The 13,376-nt window shown below is 43.6% G+C and overlaps 1 protein-coding gene across 1 annotated transcript in view; it reads right to left on the bottom strand.

Moving 5' to 3' along the window:
- Positions 1–13,376, bottom strand: part of LOC139015500 (aldehyde oxidase 4-like) — a 76,456-nt gene that overhangs the window by 2,968 nt on the left and 60,112 nt on the right. The window contains exons 27-33 of the mRNA XM_070423274.1: positions 11,215–11,310; positions 9,315–9,443; positions 5,180–5,254; positions 4,141–4,193; positions 3,615–3,729; positions 3,370–3,435; positions 1,170–1,355 (exon numbers count right to left, since the gene is read on the bottom strand). Coding sequence (XP_070279375.1) covers positions 1,170–1,355; positions 3,370–3,435; positions 3,615–3,729; positions 4,141–4,193; positions 5,180–5,254; positions 9,315–9,443; positions 11,215–11,310 — 720 coding nt within the window. The remainder of the gene's footprint in view (positions 1–1,169; positions 1,356–3,369; positions 3,436–3,614; positions 3,730–4,140; positions 4,194–5,179; positions 5,255–9,314; positions 9,444–11,214; positions 11,311–13,376) is intronic.

Genomic DNA, 13,376 nt, shown 5'->3' with positions numbered 1-13,376 from the left:
GAGCACAACTGGCAGGGAGGGGGCTAGACCCCAAGAGGCAGGGTTGTGTCAGGACAGTCTTTAGAGACAGCCCTGGCCAAAGTCTGGTGCAGAAGTGGAGAGAGGGGCTATTCATATCGAAAGTCTCACCTTCCTCCCAACTCTGACCTACTCCTAAGAAACAGAGGTAGTTTCCTGAAAACCCGAGGTTAAAGTTGCCATGAGTCTGGCCAGTTGTGGGCTCAGAATGGCACTTAAGTTGGAGAAGTTGTGCTTTTGTTCATGTGTTTGAGAATCTTTGCTGCAAGTCTACATGGGCCAGTTGGACCCCACAGCCATGGAGCGTGTGCGTCAACACATCTTACATCAGTGGCTATTAACACCTCAGAGCAAATCGCCCTCAGTGAGAAACTTGTTTGAAAGCCTTTTCTGACCTGGGGAGAGGGTGGGCAGAGGCAGTGCGAACAAGAAAGAACTGAGTCTGAAGGACATGTGGGAAGGGTGCAGAAAAGAAGGCTCTGGGCTGGGGAAATTGGCCTACAACTTCAGCTTTACCCCCCGGTAGCACTTAGCCTCATGAACCAAGATGTTTGACTTCTTGTTTTATTTAAATATATTTCATGATCTCTCTCAAGAGTGAAGACTCCACTTGGGGTTCTGAAGGCAGTGAGTGCCACTCTGCCATGAGTTTGCCCTCCTCTCCCCCATCTCCCTTTGGAACCTGCAATTCCAAGAAGAAAGCAAATTCAGGGGACTCTCATTATTTCTTGAAGGAGCAGGTTATTATGGGCTGAACTGTGCTCCCCTCCAATTTATATGTTGAAGGCCTTAACTGCTAGTACTCAGTATGTGACTGTAATTGGAGATAAGGTCTTTAGAGAGGTAATTTAGTTAAAACGAGGTCTTTAGGATGTGCTTATAAGAAAAAGAAATTAGGATGAGAGAGGGAGAGAGAGAGAGAGAGAGAGAGAGAGACATCTGACATGTGCCATATAGAAAGATGATCATGTGAGGACACAATGAGAATGGCCATCTGCAAGCCAAAGAGAAGTCTCCAAATAAATCAAGCCTTGATCTCACACTTCCAGCCTCCAGAACCGTGAGTAAATATATCTCTGTTGTTTAAACCACCCCAACTGGTATTTTGTTACGGCAGTGCTAGCAAACAAATAGAGGTGTTGAGTTCTTACCTTGGATGAGTAGATGGCTATGGGATTTCGGGACCGCACCAAAGTCACATAGAACTCCTCTGGTATTTCTGTGACAGTGGGGATTTTGTAGTCATCAGGACCCCGAGAATAAAGCACACCTTCTGGGGAATATTTCAGTTCTTCTATGGTATATAATCCCATGCCTTGGATAAACGCTCCTTCAATCTACAGGCAAAAATGTCACAGTTTATAAGTACATGACGTTGGTTGAAAATATATCCCAATGTGATTGCAAATGGATCTCTGGACCATAGTAAGTCATTCTTGAAAGCATTGCAGTGAACTTACAAAGAGTCTTTCAGCATCTGGTGCTTGGCATCCTGCCTGGCCCCAGCCTTAGCTCTTCTTGCCCAGGTACCTCACATTCCAGGGACTCAACACTTGTGAAGGTCTGGGGGATTCTCCAAGCCCACCAGATTCGTTCAACCCTCCAATTCTTTGTAAGGGCAGTTTCTCTCTTTACTGCTCCCCACCTCAGCCTGTCCACTTGGCAAACTCTCATTTCTCTCTCTCTCTCTCTCTCTCTCTCTCTCTCTCTCTCTCTTTCTCTCTCTCTCTCTCCACTCTAGCTCTCACTGGTTTTTAAGCATTATGAGGTCTGGCCTTCTTCTGTTCTGTTCTTAGCATAGTACCCGGTACATACATTCTCAAAAAATGTTTGTTGAACTATATGAAAAGAGCTAACATTAAAGGAATGTAAACTAAGTAAATGGAACTGGGGCACAGTATTTATTATACTATCTGGATTTTTTGCTTCCTTTTATAAATTATGATGGAGAGTAGATCAAACTTAAACAAGGAGGGTTTAAAGAAATATATTTTATTAAATTAAATATGTTTTATTAAAAGCCATTTGAGTTCTGCTTATCTACAAACTATTATACTCTGAGAAAAAAAGGTTCATAGTCCCCTTTAAAGGGGTTTCTGCCTCAAGGTTAAAAAATTGAAGGAGAGTTACATGTTGCATGCTATTGAATTGTAAAATTACAGAATGAAGTAAACAAATGTAAATGGCTAAATTTGGATATTTCCAAATGCTTGTCCCTAAAGGAAAAGATTAAAGTCCAAGAGTTCCAGTCTAACACATTTTTGGTTTTTTCTTCCCTTTCCCAATGGGAAAAGGTAGGGTTTTTCTGATCATAACATTTCCATTTTGGCCTTTGCTTAAGCAATAAAGAGGCAGGAATAAGCTGGTAGGATCGGATAGGAAGATGAAGGAGAGGTGGGACCTGAGGCCAGCTGTGGTTGTCAAACTTTACAGACTTGGGATGAATTTCAGGTGCAGGTTAAATGGGTAGATTATACGTCCCCACCCAGCAAACGTTTGTTGGAGAAGTGGGCCTGGTGGGCACAGGGACCCACATTTCCAATAAACACTGTAGGTGCTTTTGTTGTCGAGTTGGAGGACCGCACTTTGAGAAACACTGAGGGACCAATTAAATTGTCCCTCAGAAAGCCCATTGGCCAATCTCAGTCAGCCAGCTCCTTAGGATTCAGGAAGACAGGGAGCTGTTGGCAGATGAAACCACAGGTCTGTCTGTTGGGTTTGAAGCCAAGTTGCTCAACCTGCTACTCAGGTTTAGGCGGGGGCCTGGTTGGCAGGTCGGGGGTGGGCTGACATGGCTGGCCTGTTGGCCCCACTTTGAGTAACAAGGCTATGGGGTTGGGGTGAGGGGAAACAAAGCTACACCAACAGCAGGAAAGGCTTTAACTTAAAGCTGAAAAAGATTTTGGGTGTGTTAATTTACTTACTTGGGAGATATAAATCAGAAATTCCGCCAGAGAAAAATTGTTTTTAAGTGTTTCTTTTCCCCTTTTATTTCTCTAAATTGTTCAGTTTACTTAAATTCAATATGCATATGAATACAAATGGGGCTTTATTATTATGCACTTATATAATATTCCCTAATTATAAATATTAATGTTTGCTGAAGAAAGATTAGAAGGCCTGGAGAATTACAAAGCAGGATAAATCACACATATTTCTGCCACATAACGACAACCACTGCTAACTTTTTCTTGAATTTTCTTTCAATGTTTTATCTATTTGTGTGTGTGTAATATATGACATATATTGCAGAGTGCTTGCAGCAGGTATAAGCAATTGGAGAACTCTGGGAAATACTGTGCTGAATGGAATCGACCAAAAGTCCCCGCGGGGCGGTCTGGTACCACGCACCTGCCCAATGTCCAGGGCTGGGTTGATGCTGAAAGCCGCGTCCATGAAGATGTCTGTCCTAAGGAGCTGCACCACGAGAACATACAGGATGGAAAATGTTATTTAAAAATAGATCTTCACTACAACTGCCTCCCCGTCCCCGGTTCCCCACTGGCAGGGTCAGGGTGATTAGCATCCACACACAGAAAATGCGTCCATAGAAACGTTCACTCTGTGAAGGTGGGAGCACCCATCCCCCTCTCTACCTTGTGAGCCCCAGTCAGACAGTCGACTTCCACCTCAGAACAGGCTGCTCCGTAAACATAATATGGGAAAGGCTCCCCTTCTCCCTTCTCCCAGTCCATATAGGTCTGGTAGTCTCTGCGAAGAGAAACCCGAGGGTGAGAAAGGCTCCTTCCCACCTCATGGTCTGATCCCGGGTGGCGCTCTGGGTCCCGGGGATGAACAGAGCGCCACCCAGGACCGAAGGCCTCTCTGACCTTCTCCTACACGGTCCTGCACAGACACGGGAAGAAGGCCCATGGGTGTCTGAGCCCTCCTTTCCATCAGGCAGTGACTGTGCCAGTCACAGGGGGTGTCCCTCTGGCTGAGAAAGGGCGGTGGCTCCAAGGGTCCCTGGCCTCGCCTAGGTCTCCTCCCGCCTCCCCAGGCCCATGACTGAAGGCTGACACCGCCCATGGCTGCGCCAGTGCTCAGCAGGTATCTGTTCATGATGCGCCCACGCCATCCCTGCCCACGTGTAATCCCAACCAACGTAAAAGTGTCCTTTACCTGAAATACCCCGTGGTGGACAGGCTGATGGATTCTTCGTAGGCTTTTGCAATCTGAGAGAGATGATTGATACGAAGAAATGTAAGTGTGGGGACAGCAGTGAAAATTCCCTACTGGGCTTGCCGCCTCCTGTTTGCAGCACCCTCTGTGCCTTCACCCACAGCGAGACTGACGTGATGTATAATGAGCACAGGCCGGGCTTCCCACGGGCAGTGCCTACGGGCAGCTGCTAGCTGTGCCCTGGGACCCTTTAGAGTTGCACAGTGTGAAGTTTATTATTTTTTCACCCTTTTTGGCTTTTTAAATTAGAGAGAGGGAGAGACTAGGCCATATTCATGTACTTATGCAATAGGTGTGTACACAGGTAGGTGTACATACACATATACAAACACATGTGTACACAAGTGTGTGTGTATGTATGTATGTAGTATGTATGTGTGTATGTATTTTTACCGCGCTTTTCCCCACGTTATTTGATTGGCTGTCTCAGTATATTATTACATCAGCTTTCCCGCTGGAGTAAACTGGGTATAGCTGGAAATAATAGTAATGATGAGAATTGTAATAATTATTATTAAAAACAGAGTAACCTTTTGCTATTAAGACTGCCGTGATCTCCATTGCTCTGGTGGGAAAACCCAGGCCCTGAGGCTGGGAGGGGGAGCCTGTGCCCAGAGAGGCGGTGACATTGTCAGGTGTGTTCTACGGTAGCGCTAGGCCATTGTCAGGTGTGTTCTACGGTAGTGCTAGGCCGTTGTCAGGTGTGTTCTATGGTAGTGCTAGGCCGTTGTCAGGTGTGTTCTACAGTAGTGCTAGGCCGTTGTCAGGTGTGTTCTATGGTAGAGCAGTGAGAAACAAGGCTCTTCAGTGAAGCCATTGGATGAACACAGACTCTCTCTCACTCTCAGAAAAGCAGAAGTGAGTGCTAATAAATGCTTTGTTCCTGAGTGGGCACCGCCAACCAGACACGCTCTGAGGGCTTTACCTACCTATCCGGATGCATTTGCCTTCTCTGGGCAGGACAATGTGGACCACTCACCCAGTCCTCCCAGCTTCCCTTGGGATTTTTCCTGATGACGGGCTGGAGACGGGCCATAAGAATTTGGCAAGCGTTCTAAAAATAAGTATTTGAAATGTCATGGGAAATGAAAGGCACAGGGAGTAGCAAAATATTCAATATTCAAATCAATTCAAATGAGGATGTCAGTTGGTAAACCTGCTTCTGAGTCCTCTAGGCAGTTTCTCAAACTTGAACAATGTATGGAACCCCTTTGAAAGAAACAAATATTCTTGTGGGTCCTGCAGTGTTAAAATTATTTTTTACTATAATGTTGTTTAAATACATGCCAACATAAAGCTAGGTAGAGCCGCCTTAGGGTTATAGCTCCTTTATGTCTACAAAGCAAAAACCAAAATGACAAAGTATGCAGACTAATCTATATACCAATAGAATTTGAAATAACATTAATTTAGTTGATGGATAACGTTTTCCTGAAGCTGAATTGCTGCTTGGAAGGTGGAAAGAGTCTCAACCACTATAGCACTCGTACTTCGCGGGCTGCGAGTTTGACATGCTTGCTCTAGTTCATAGACCGATGCTCAACCAGGAGCCATATGGGCTGGGCTTGGGTTCCTCTCTTAATTCAAATACAAATCTGCTTACACATGTGCCTTTAACTTATTCTTCTCAGACTCAGAATAGCCCTCAGGCCCTCTGTTGGTTTCTGTTCCTTCTGTTCTCTCATCCCCTCTCTGGGAAATGGTGTCTGGCTTCTTATGCATCCAGGAGATCCCTGCATTCATTCATCTATCTTTGCTGGTTCATTCAGTCTTCAATCACTGACCTCATTACAAATGCATGCCTTCCAAAAGAGTAACACACCCAAGGCAAACCCAAGTCGCACAGTTCCTGCCTGTCCAACTATCAGATGGCCTTCTTCTTGTGACCTGACCATACACTCTTGTGCATAACTTCATGCCCAACAGTCCAATGCTCCGCTAACGTAAGTTTTCCCTTTAACAGACTGAGGTGTAGCAGAGACCCTTTGCCATTCTTTTGTGACATCTGAACTCCTTTTTGTGCTTGGAGAATTTGTTTACCGTATATTTCTTAGTAGAGTCACCTCCCCCTATTGGAGCTCAAAGTGCCAGATACGATTTTTTCTGGCTTTCTTTGCATTAGAGAAGATTTCAAAACACACAAAAGTGGAGAGAATAGTACAATATTTCCTCTTAGACCACTTACCCGGCTTTAACAATGAGCATTTATACCCCAACCTCACCCCAGCGACCTAACATTTTCATCCACCTTCTTCCCCTTGGCTCCCTCTGCTCAAGCCATCCTGACTCCTTGCAGCTCCTCAAGCACAGTAAATGAGCAGAGGGAGCTCCAAGTCCCTACACGGAAGGCTCCTGTCCCTGCTGCCTTCGGACCAGGCTCAAGGGTCACCAACCAGTGCCCAGCCTAGTTTCCTGGCTGCCCAAGGCCGCCCTGACACTTGCACTTTCTCTTTCTATAACTTCCTTTATTTCAATTCATGACACCTGCCATTATGTTTCCTTCTTTTTATTCTTTTTTCTTTATTTATTATACCTAATAGTTTGTTATTCATTATCTGACTAATTTTAGGCTAAGGACTCAAAAGGCACAATAGCTGACAAATAGTCCCTTAATCCAAATGGGAGTGCTCTGCCTCCTAAGCAGGTCTTGCAGAGAAAGTGGTCACAAACTGTTCCTCACCTGCCTCAGAGGTATCACAGGGTTGGAGCTGAAGAGGCTGGAAGGTTGGAGTGAGGGAGAGGATTGCGCTGCAGCAGGTTGGTGTGCTGGGATCTCCATCTTCCCAGGATGGAGTGGCAGAAAGGGCTTTCTCCATCGCAAACCCAGCAAGAGACACTCCACAGCCACTCAGAGAGCTTGATGTGTGCCCTCGAGATTTGGGGGCCTACCGACCCTTCTCTACTGCTGCACACAAGACTATGGGTGAAAGGCAGCTCGCCGCAGCCCCGGGAAGTCCTGGGCCATCTCTGGGGGAGATGCTGAACTCCGACTCCCTGCATGGCCTTCAAAGGGACATGCATGGGGGGGAGGGGACCTGTCCTGTGGGTGCTGCCTGGGGTAAGTTTTTTCAATTTTATTGAATTTTCTATATTTAACCATTTCAGTTTAAGAAAGCATGATGAAGATAAAACCAAAATGGAATCAGTTTTCCCTACTTGCTGCTTTCTTTGCTTTGTGGCATTTAATAGGTAGCTTATCTCTATTTCTGTAGACATAAATGTACTAATGCTTATTGATTTACTTAATCCATTAAGTGTTGCATTTAACTTAGAATTATTCAAGATTTTTTCTACAAGTCTTTTTTCTTTTCTACACTTTTTTCTTTTCTACACTTTTTTCTTTCCTACACTTTACTCCCATAGAAATGACTTGGGATTTAAAAAGAATTCTGGGGTCCTGAAATGAACTGATTCATCTTCCTCACGATGGGCAGTCTATTTACATTAAGGTTGGAGCCACTGTTGTCTTTGCAGCCAATGGGGCCTCAGCTTTTGCCATATGTTTCCTCTGAAAGTCTAAAGTGATTGTTGACAGAGGACCTAGAGCCTCGAGAAGCCTTAGTGAGCCTCCAAAACTCTTGGTAATCAACCCACCAGGGAGCCCATTGAAGAGCTGCAGGCGGTCTGAAGGGTGACCAGGTGACAAGTTGCCACTCCTGGCCTTCAAAGGAGTGCTCTCTGCATTTGCTGGTCACCACTCTGCCCAAACTAGACAATGGAAGCCAGTGTGTGGAAAGGCTCCCTTCTAGACTTCCTATATATTTAGACTTCAGATAAAGAACTTTATTTTGTCTCAAATGTGCCTGGCAATATTTACATAGTCCTAGAAGAAGGTTTCTGTTGTCAGCTGAACTTTACCCATGGACTTTAAAACAATGTTATTCTTATACTAGAGGCTTGGTGCATGAAATTCATGCATGGTGAGGGGGTCCCTCAGTCCCTCCCGCACCTTCTCCAAGCCAGGATCCCTTGGGGGATGTCTGACTGCTGGTTTAGGCCTGATCCCAGGATCGGGCCTAAACCAGCAGTTGGACATCCTTCTTGCAATCTGAGACCACTGGCTCCTAACCACTCACCTGCCTACTGGCCTGATCCCCCTACTACTCTCCCCTGCCTGCCTGATCACCCCTAACCACCTCTGCCTTGGCTCCACCACCATGGCTTTGTCTGGAAGGACATCCAGAGGGTCATCTGGAAGATGTTCGGTCTAATTAGCATAGTACCCTTTTATTAGTATAGATGTATTTTTTTTTTTTTTTGTGCATGCAACTATCACTACTATTTCCAATATTTTTTCATCACTCCAAACAGAAACTCTATAACCATGAAGCAATAACTCCCCATTTGCTCCTCCTCCTGACTCTTGGCACTCTCTAATCGCCACTTTTTAAAAGAACCCCATCTGTAAGGGCTTCCTACAAGGCATAAGGTGCCTCAGCAGAAAAAGGCTGGAGGAGGCCTGGGGCTTAGGGTGGGGCTGGAGCAGGTCACAAGTGGCTAAAACCATAGATGAGGCACTGACCTTGTTATCGCTGCAGAAGGGACTCTCTAAGGAGCTCCCAATGGCATCCACAAGGGAAGGAGTCAGGTATAACAAGGCCAGGTCACACCAAGGCCAGCCTAGAGTGTCCTGCCTCTATCCTCTGTGCCCTCTCTTTCTTGGACTTTACAAGGGTCTGAAATGTAGGCTAGGAAGCTTATGGGGGGCGGAGGTGCAGGGAGGGACATCAGAGAAGCCAGCCCCACCCCTTTTCTCCCTGTAGGCCCAAGCTGTTAAGTAGTAGAGACACTGCAATTTGAAGCACATTTTGGAATTTTGGACTGAACATTTTAATTATTGAATGAGATGGTTTATGCAAATAAAAGTGATCGATGAGTTTTTAATGATCTTAGGTTGATTAGAAAAATTATAGGTAGATTTCCCTCAAGGGGAGGGAAGAAGAGGCCCACAGAGGAAGCTTCAACCACTCAAAATCTCGCAACCTCTTAGCGGAGTGCCTAAAACCAGCTGGTTGACCTTTTAGGCTTCAATTTCAGTTCCCATAAAAGAGGGGATGGGGCAAGGTTATTTCCAGCACTGTCATTGGGTGACTGAGAAATGAAAGAAAAGTCACCTGCACCGCTCTCCCGTTGATGTCTGTCCCCATGGACCCTCCTGTGAAGGAGGCATTGGGCACGGTGACTGTGCTTGTTTCCGACAGGTGGATATAGGAGACAGGGATGTTCAGTTCCCGGCTAGCCACCTGCCAGAAGCAAATGAAAAACATTATTGATATCATTGACTCTAAGCATCCCTCCACCCAAATTAAGAGATTTTAATTAAAAAATATATATATATATATGTATGTATATTTATTTATTTATTGATTTCATAGGGGAAGGAAGAGGGAGAAAGAGATAGAAACATCAATGATGAGAGAGAAACACTGATTGATTGCCTCCTGCATGCCCTGCACTGGGGATCGAGCCTGCAACCCCGGGCATGTGCCTGTGACCTCCTGGTTCATAGGTCAATGCTCAACCATGGAGCAATGCCAGCCGGGCTAATTATTTTTTGAACTGAGTATAAAATCTGGCAATCCTTTAGGGACAAATATTTAAGATAGCATCTTGGGTCTGACATGTAGATTCTGAGTTTGAAGACTTTCAATGACACTGCAAAAGATCCATACCACGTGCTTTCTTTTATACTGGTTTCATAGAAGCCATGTGGCATATGGTCATTCTAAGACATCAGTTCAGTAGGACTCACACAGGCCAGACTGTGGTCTCTGTCTTATTGTTTTACCTTCATCTTCTCCTCGTGGCTTACATGCATTTAGCAGATTGTGTTTGTCCCACGGACATTTTGTAGGTGTAAGGGTTTTGTTTTAAAGAAGCAAGATATGTTCAAAGAAGGCTCTGTGGATTTTTGTGATTTTCTAATTCCAAGCACACTATTAAGTAATAGTATTTCCTTAAAGAAAATATCTTCTATTTCTCATTAAGAGAAAAGCTTTGGCCCTCGCCGATTTGGTTCAGTGGATAGAGCGTTGGCCTGAGGACTGAAGGGTCCCTGGTTCAATTCTCAGTCAGGGCTCATGCCTGGGTTGCAGGCTCCATCCCCAGTAGGGGGCAGTCGATCAATGCTTCTCTTTCATCATTGATGTTCCTATCTCTCCTTCTCCTTTCTTTTCTGAAATCAATAAAAAATATATATTTTTAAAAAAGATAAAAGCATTGCCCCCATCCACTCACATTGTTTTCATATGTTTTTTTAATTGATTTCAGAGAGAGGAAGGGAGAGGAAGAAAGAGATAGAAACATCAATGATGAGAGAGAATCATCAATTGACTGGTCTTTTTTCTCCCCCTACTGGGAATCTAGCCCGATACCTGGGCATGTGCCCCAACCAAGAATTGAACTGAGACCTCCTGGTTCATGGGTGGACACTCAACCACTGAGTCACACTGATCGGCTACTCACATTGTTTATTCAAATTTCATATTCAACAAAATCTTATTTAATATTTTAAAAAGGAAAAATTTCCTATTGAAAATAATCTCTTCCTCTTTCAACAATAGTATTAGAAAGATTGCTTTGAATTAGCACACATAATGGCTGACATCATTGTTGTTGCTAAGTACATTGTGAATAATAAGAACATAATTTCTCATCTTATTAAACACATTCATTTCTAATGAAGATTTGCATTAACACAATGTAGCTTTGACCAGTTGCCTTAAAGCCGAAAAATACTTTATCTTTGAAAACTGGAATCACATTTTTCAGAAGACCTTGATGGGACCTGGTTCTTTAGCATGCAGGAAGAATAGTATTACATCTTTTCTCAATTGTAATTCCCACTTCCATCAGTCTCCTGCATTCATGTGTTCCTGATACCAAAATGAACGTTACAATTGACCTGTGCATGTAGTGTGATGGTATTTCTCTTGCTCAACAAGAAAGAAGTTGTTAAACTGCCTGTACGGTGTGATAGTCTTCCACAGTGGAAAACATGGATACTTATCTCACCTGGATCATTTTGGTGTAAAGGCCTTGTCCAATTTCACAGCCACCATGAGCCACCAAGACAGAGCCATCGGTGTAGATGTGGACGAGAGCGGCGGCCTGTCGGGGAATAATTATAATACCATTTTGAAAAACCAAATGTTGCCTGAGTTTAGTTGAGGTTACCAGATGAACAGTCTGCTTCATTGAGTCAATCTATCATTGTTTATACTGGAGAAGAAAGCTATTATTGGTGGCTACAGACAACCCCTCTAACACCCTCCAAACTTAGAAAGCATGTCAAACTTGCAGCGCGCAGGCCACATGTGGCCCACAACGAATATTTTTGCGGCCCAGCCAATATAACGGTATGTAAGAAACATTCTAATAAAAATTTCGTAACTTAATTTTTACAATATCCTGTTACATATAATTATTAATAACGAACTACAACGTCCGCTGACTGATTACTATAATCACGTTGCATTCATTTCCCTTATGTGTCTTCCATGCAGGCACACCATTTCTCTCCACTAATACTAGCGGCAATGGCCAAGTCATTAGTCTTGGACTGACTTGTTTGGTGTGCACAACAGGAAATATTTTGTTTTTGGAGAACAAGAAAAAGAGGTTTACTCGTGTTATGCTTATTAATCTGTACAGTTATTCAGTGTCTATTAAGTCAATATTCAAGAAAAATACTAATTTTTATTAAAATGTTCTATTGTTTTATGTTAACGACTACTCATTTATTTCAGCCCTTTGTATTCAGCATGTCTCTATTGAAACAAACCTATGAAAATTGAAGCTTTTGTTTTTTTGTGGCCCACATAAACTTAAACCTTATTTGGCCAGTGTTAGCCTTTGAGTTTGACATGCTTACTGTAGAGCAATGAATGGTGGCTCATCTCCACGCTCACCATCTGCGGGCCTGTTGGAGGCCTTGTGTGGCTGTCTTGGAAGCGACCTCTCCAAAGCACCACCTATACAATATTCTTTTTTAAGTGTTCCATTATTTCTATTTTTTTAAATTGTTTTATTGCTTAAAGTATTACAAAGAGTATTATATATGTCTCCTTTTTACCCGCCCTTAACAATCCCCTGGCCTCCCCTACCCCCCAGTGTCTTATGTCCATTGGTTATGCTTATATGCATGCATACAAGTCCTTCGGTTGATCTCTTACCTGCGCCCCCGCCTGTCCCCCAACCCTCCTCGGCCTTCCCACTGTAGTTTGATAGTGTGTTCGAGTCTGCTCTGCCTCTGTATCTATTTTTGTTCATAAGTTTATAATGGTCTTTATTATCTATAAATGAGTGAGTTCATGTGGTATTTTTCCTTCATTGACTGGCTTATTTCACTCAGCATAATGCTCTCCAATTCCATCCATGCTGTTGCAAATGGTAAGAATTCCTTCTTTTTTACAGCAGCATAGTATTCCATCGTGTAGATGTGCCACAGTTTTCTAATCCATTCATCTGCTGATGGGCACTTAGGCTGTTTCCAGATCTTAGCTATGGTGAATTGTGCTGCTATGAACATAGGGGTGCATATATCCTTTCTGATTGGTGTTTCTGTTTTCTTGGGATATATTCCTAGAAGTGGGATCACGGGGTCAAATGGGAGTTCCATTTTTAGTTTTTTGAGGAAACTCCATACTGTTCTTCACAGTGGTTGCACCAGTCTGCATTCCCACCAGCAGTGCATGAGTGTTCCTTTTTCTCCACATCCTCTCCAGCACTTGTCGTTTGTTGATTTGTTGATGATAGCCATTCTGACAGGTGTTAGATGGTACCTCATTGTTGTTTTGATTTGCATTTCTCAGATGATTAGTGACTTTGAGCATGTTTTCATATGTCTCTTGGCTTTCTGAATGTCCTCTTTTGAAAAGTGTCTATGTAGGTCCTTTGCCCATTTTTTGATTGGATTGTTTATCTTCCTTTTGTTAAGTTGTATGAGTTCCTTATAAATGTTGGAGATTAAACCCTTATTGGTGATAACATTGGCAAATATGTTTTCCCATGCAGTGGGCTTTCTTGTTGTTTTGTTGATGGTTTCTTTTGCTGTGCAGAAGCTTTTTATTTTTATGTAGTCCCATTTGTTTATTTTCTCTTTAGTTTCCAATGCCCTAGGAGCTGTATCGGTGAAGAAATTGCTTCGGCATATGTCTGGAATTTTGTTGCCTTTG

The sequence above is a fragment of the Myotis yumanensis genome, unplaced genomic scaffold, assembly GCF_028538775.1.
Source record: "Myotis yumanensis isolate MYYU_CA2020_CCGP unplaced genomic scaffold, mMyoYum1.0.hap1 SCAF_8, whole genome shotgun sequence".
Classification (NCBI taxonomy): Eukaryota; Metazoa; Chordata; class Mammalia; order Chiroptera; family Vespertilionidae; genus Myotis; species Myotis yumanensis.
Note: the sequence above shows the minus strand (reverse complement) of the source record. Positions and strands in the feature narration are given on the sequence as shown.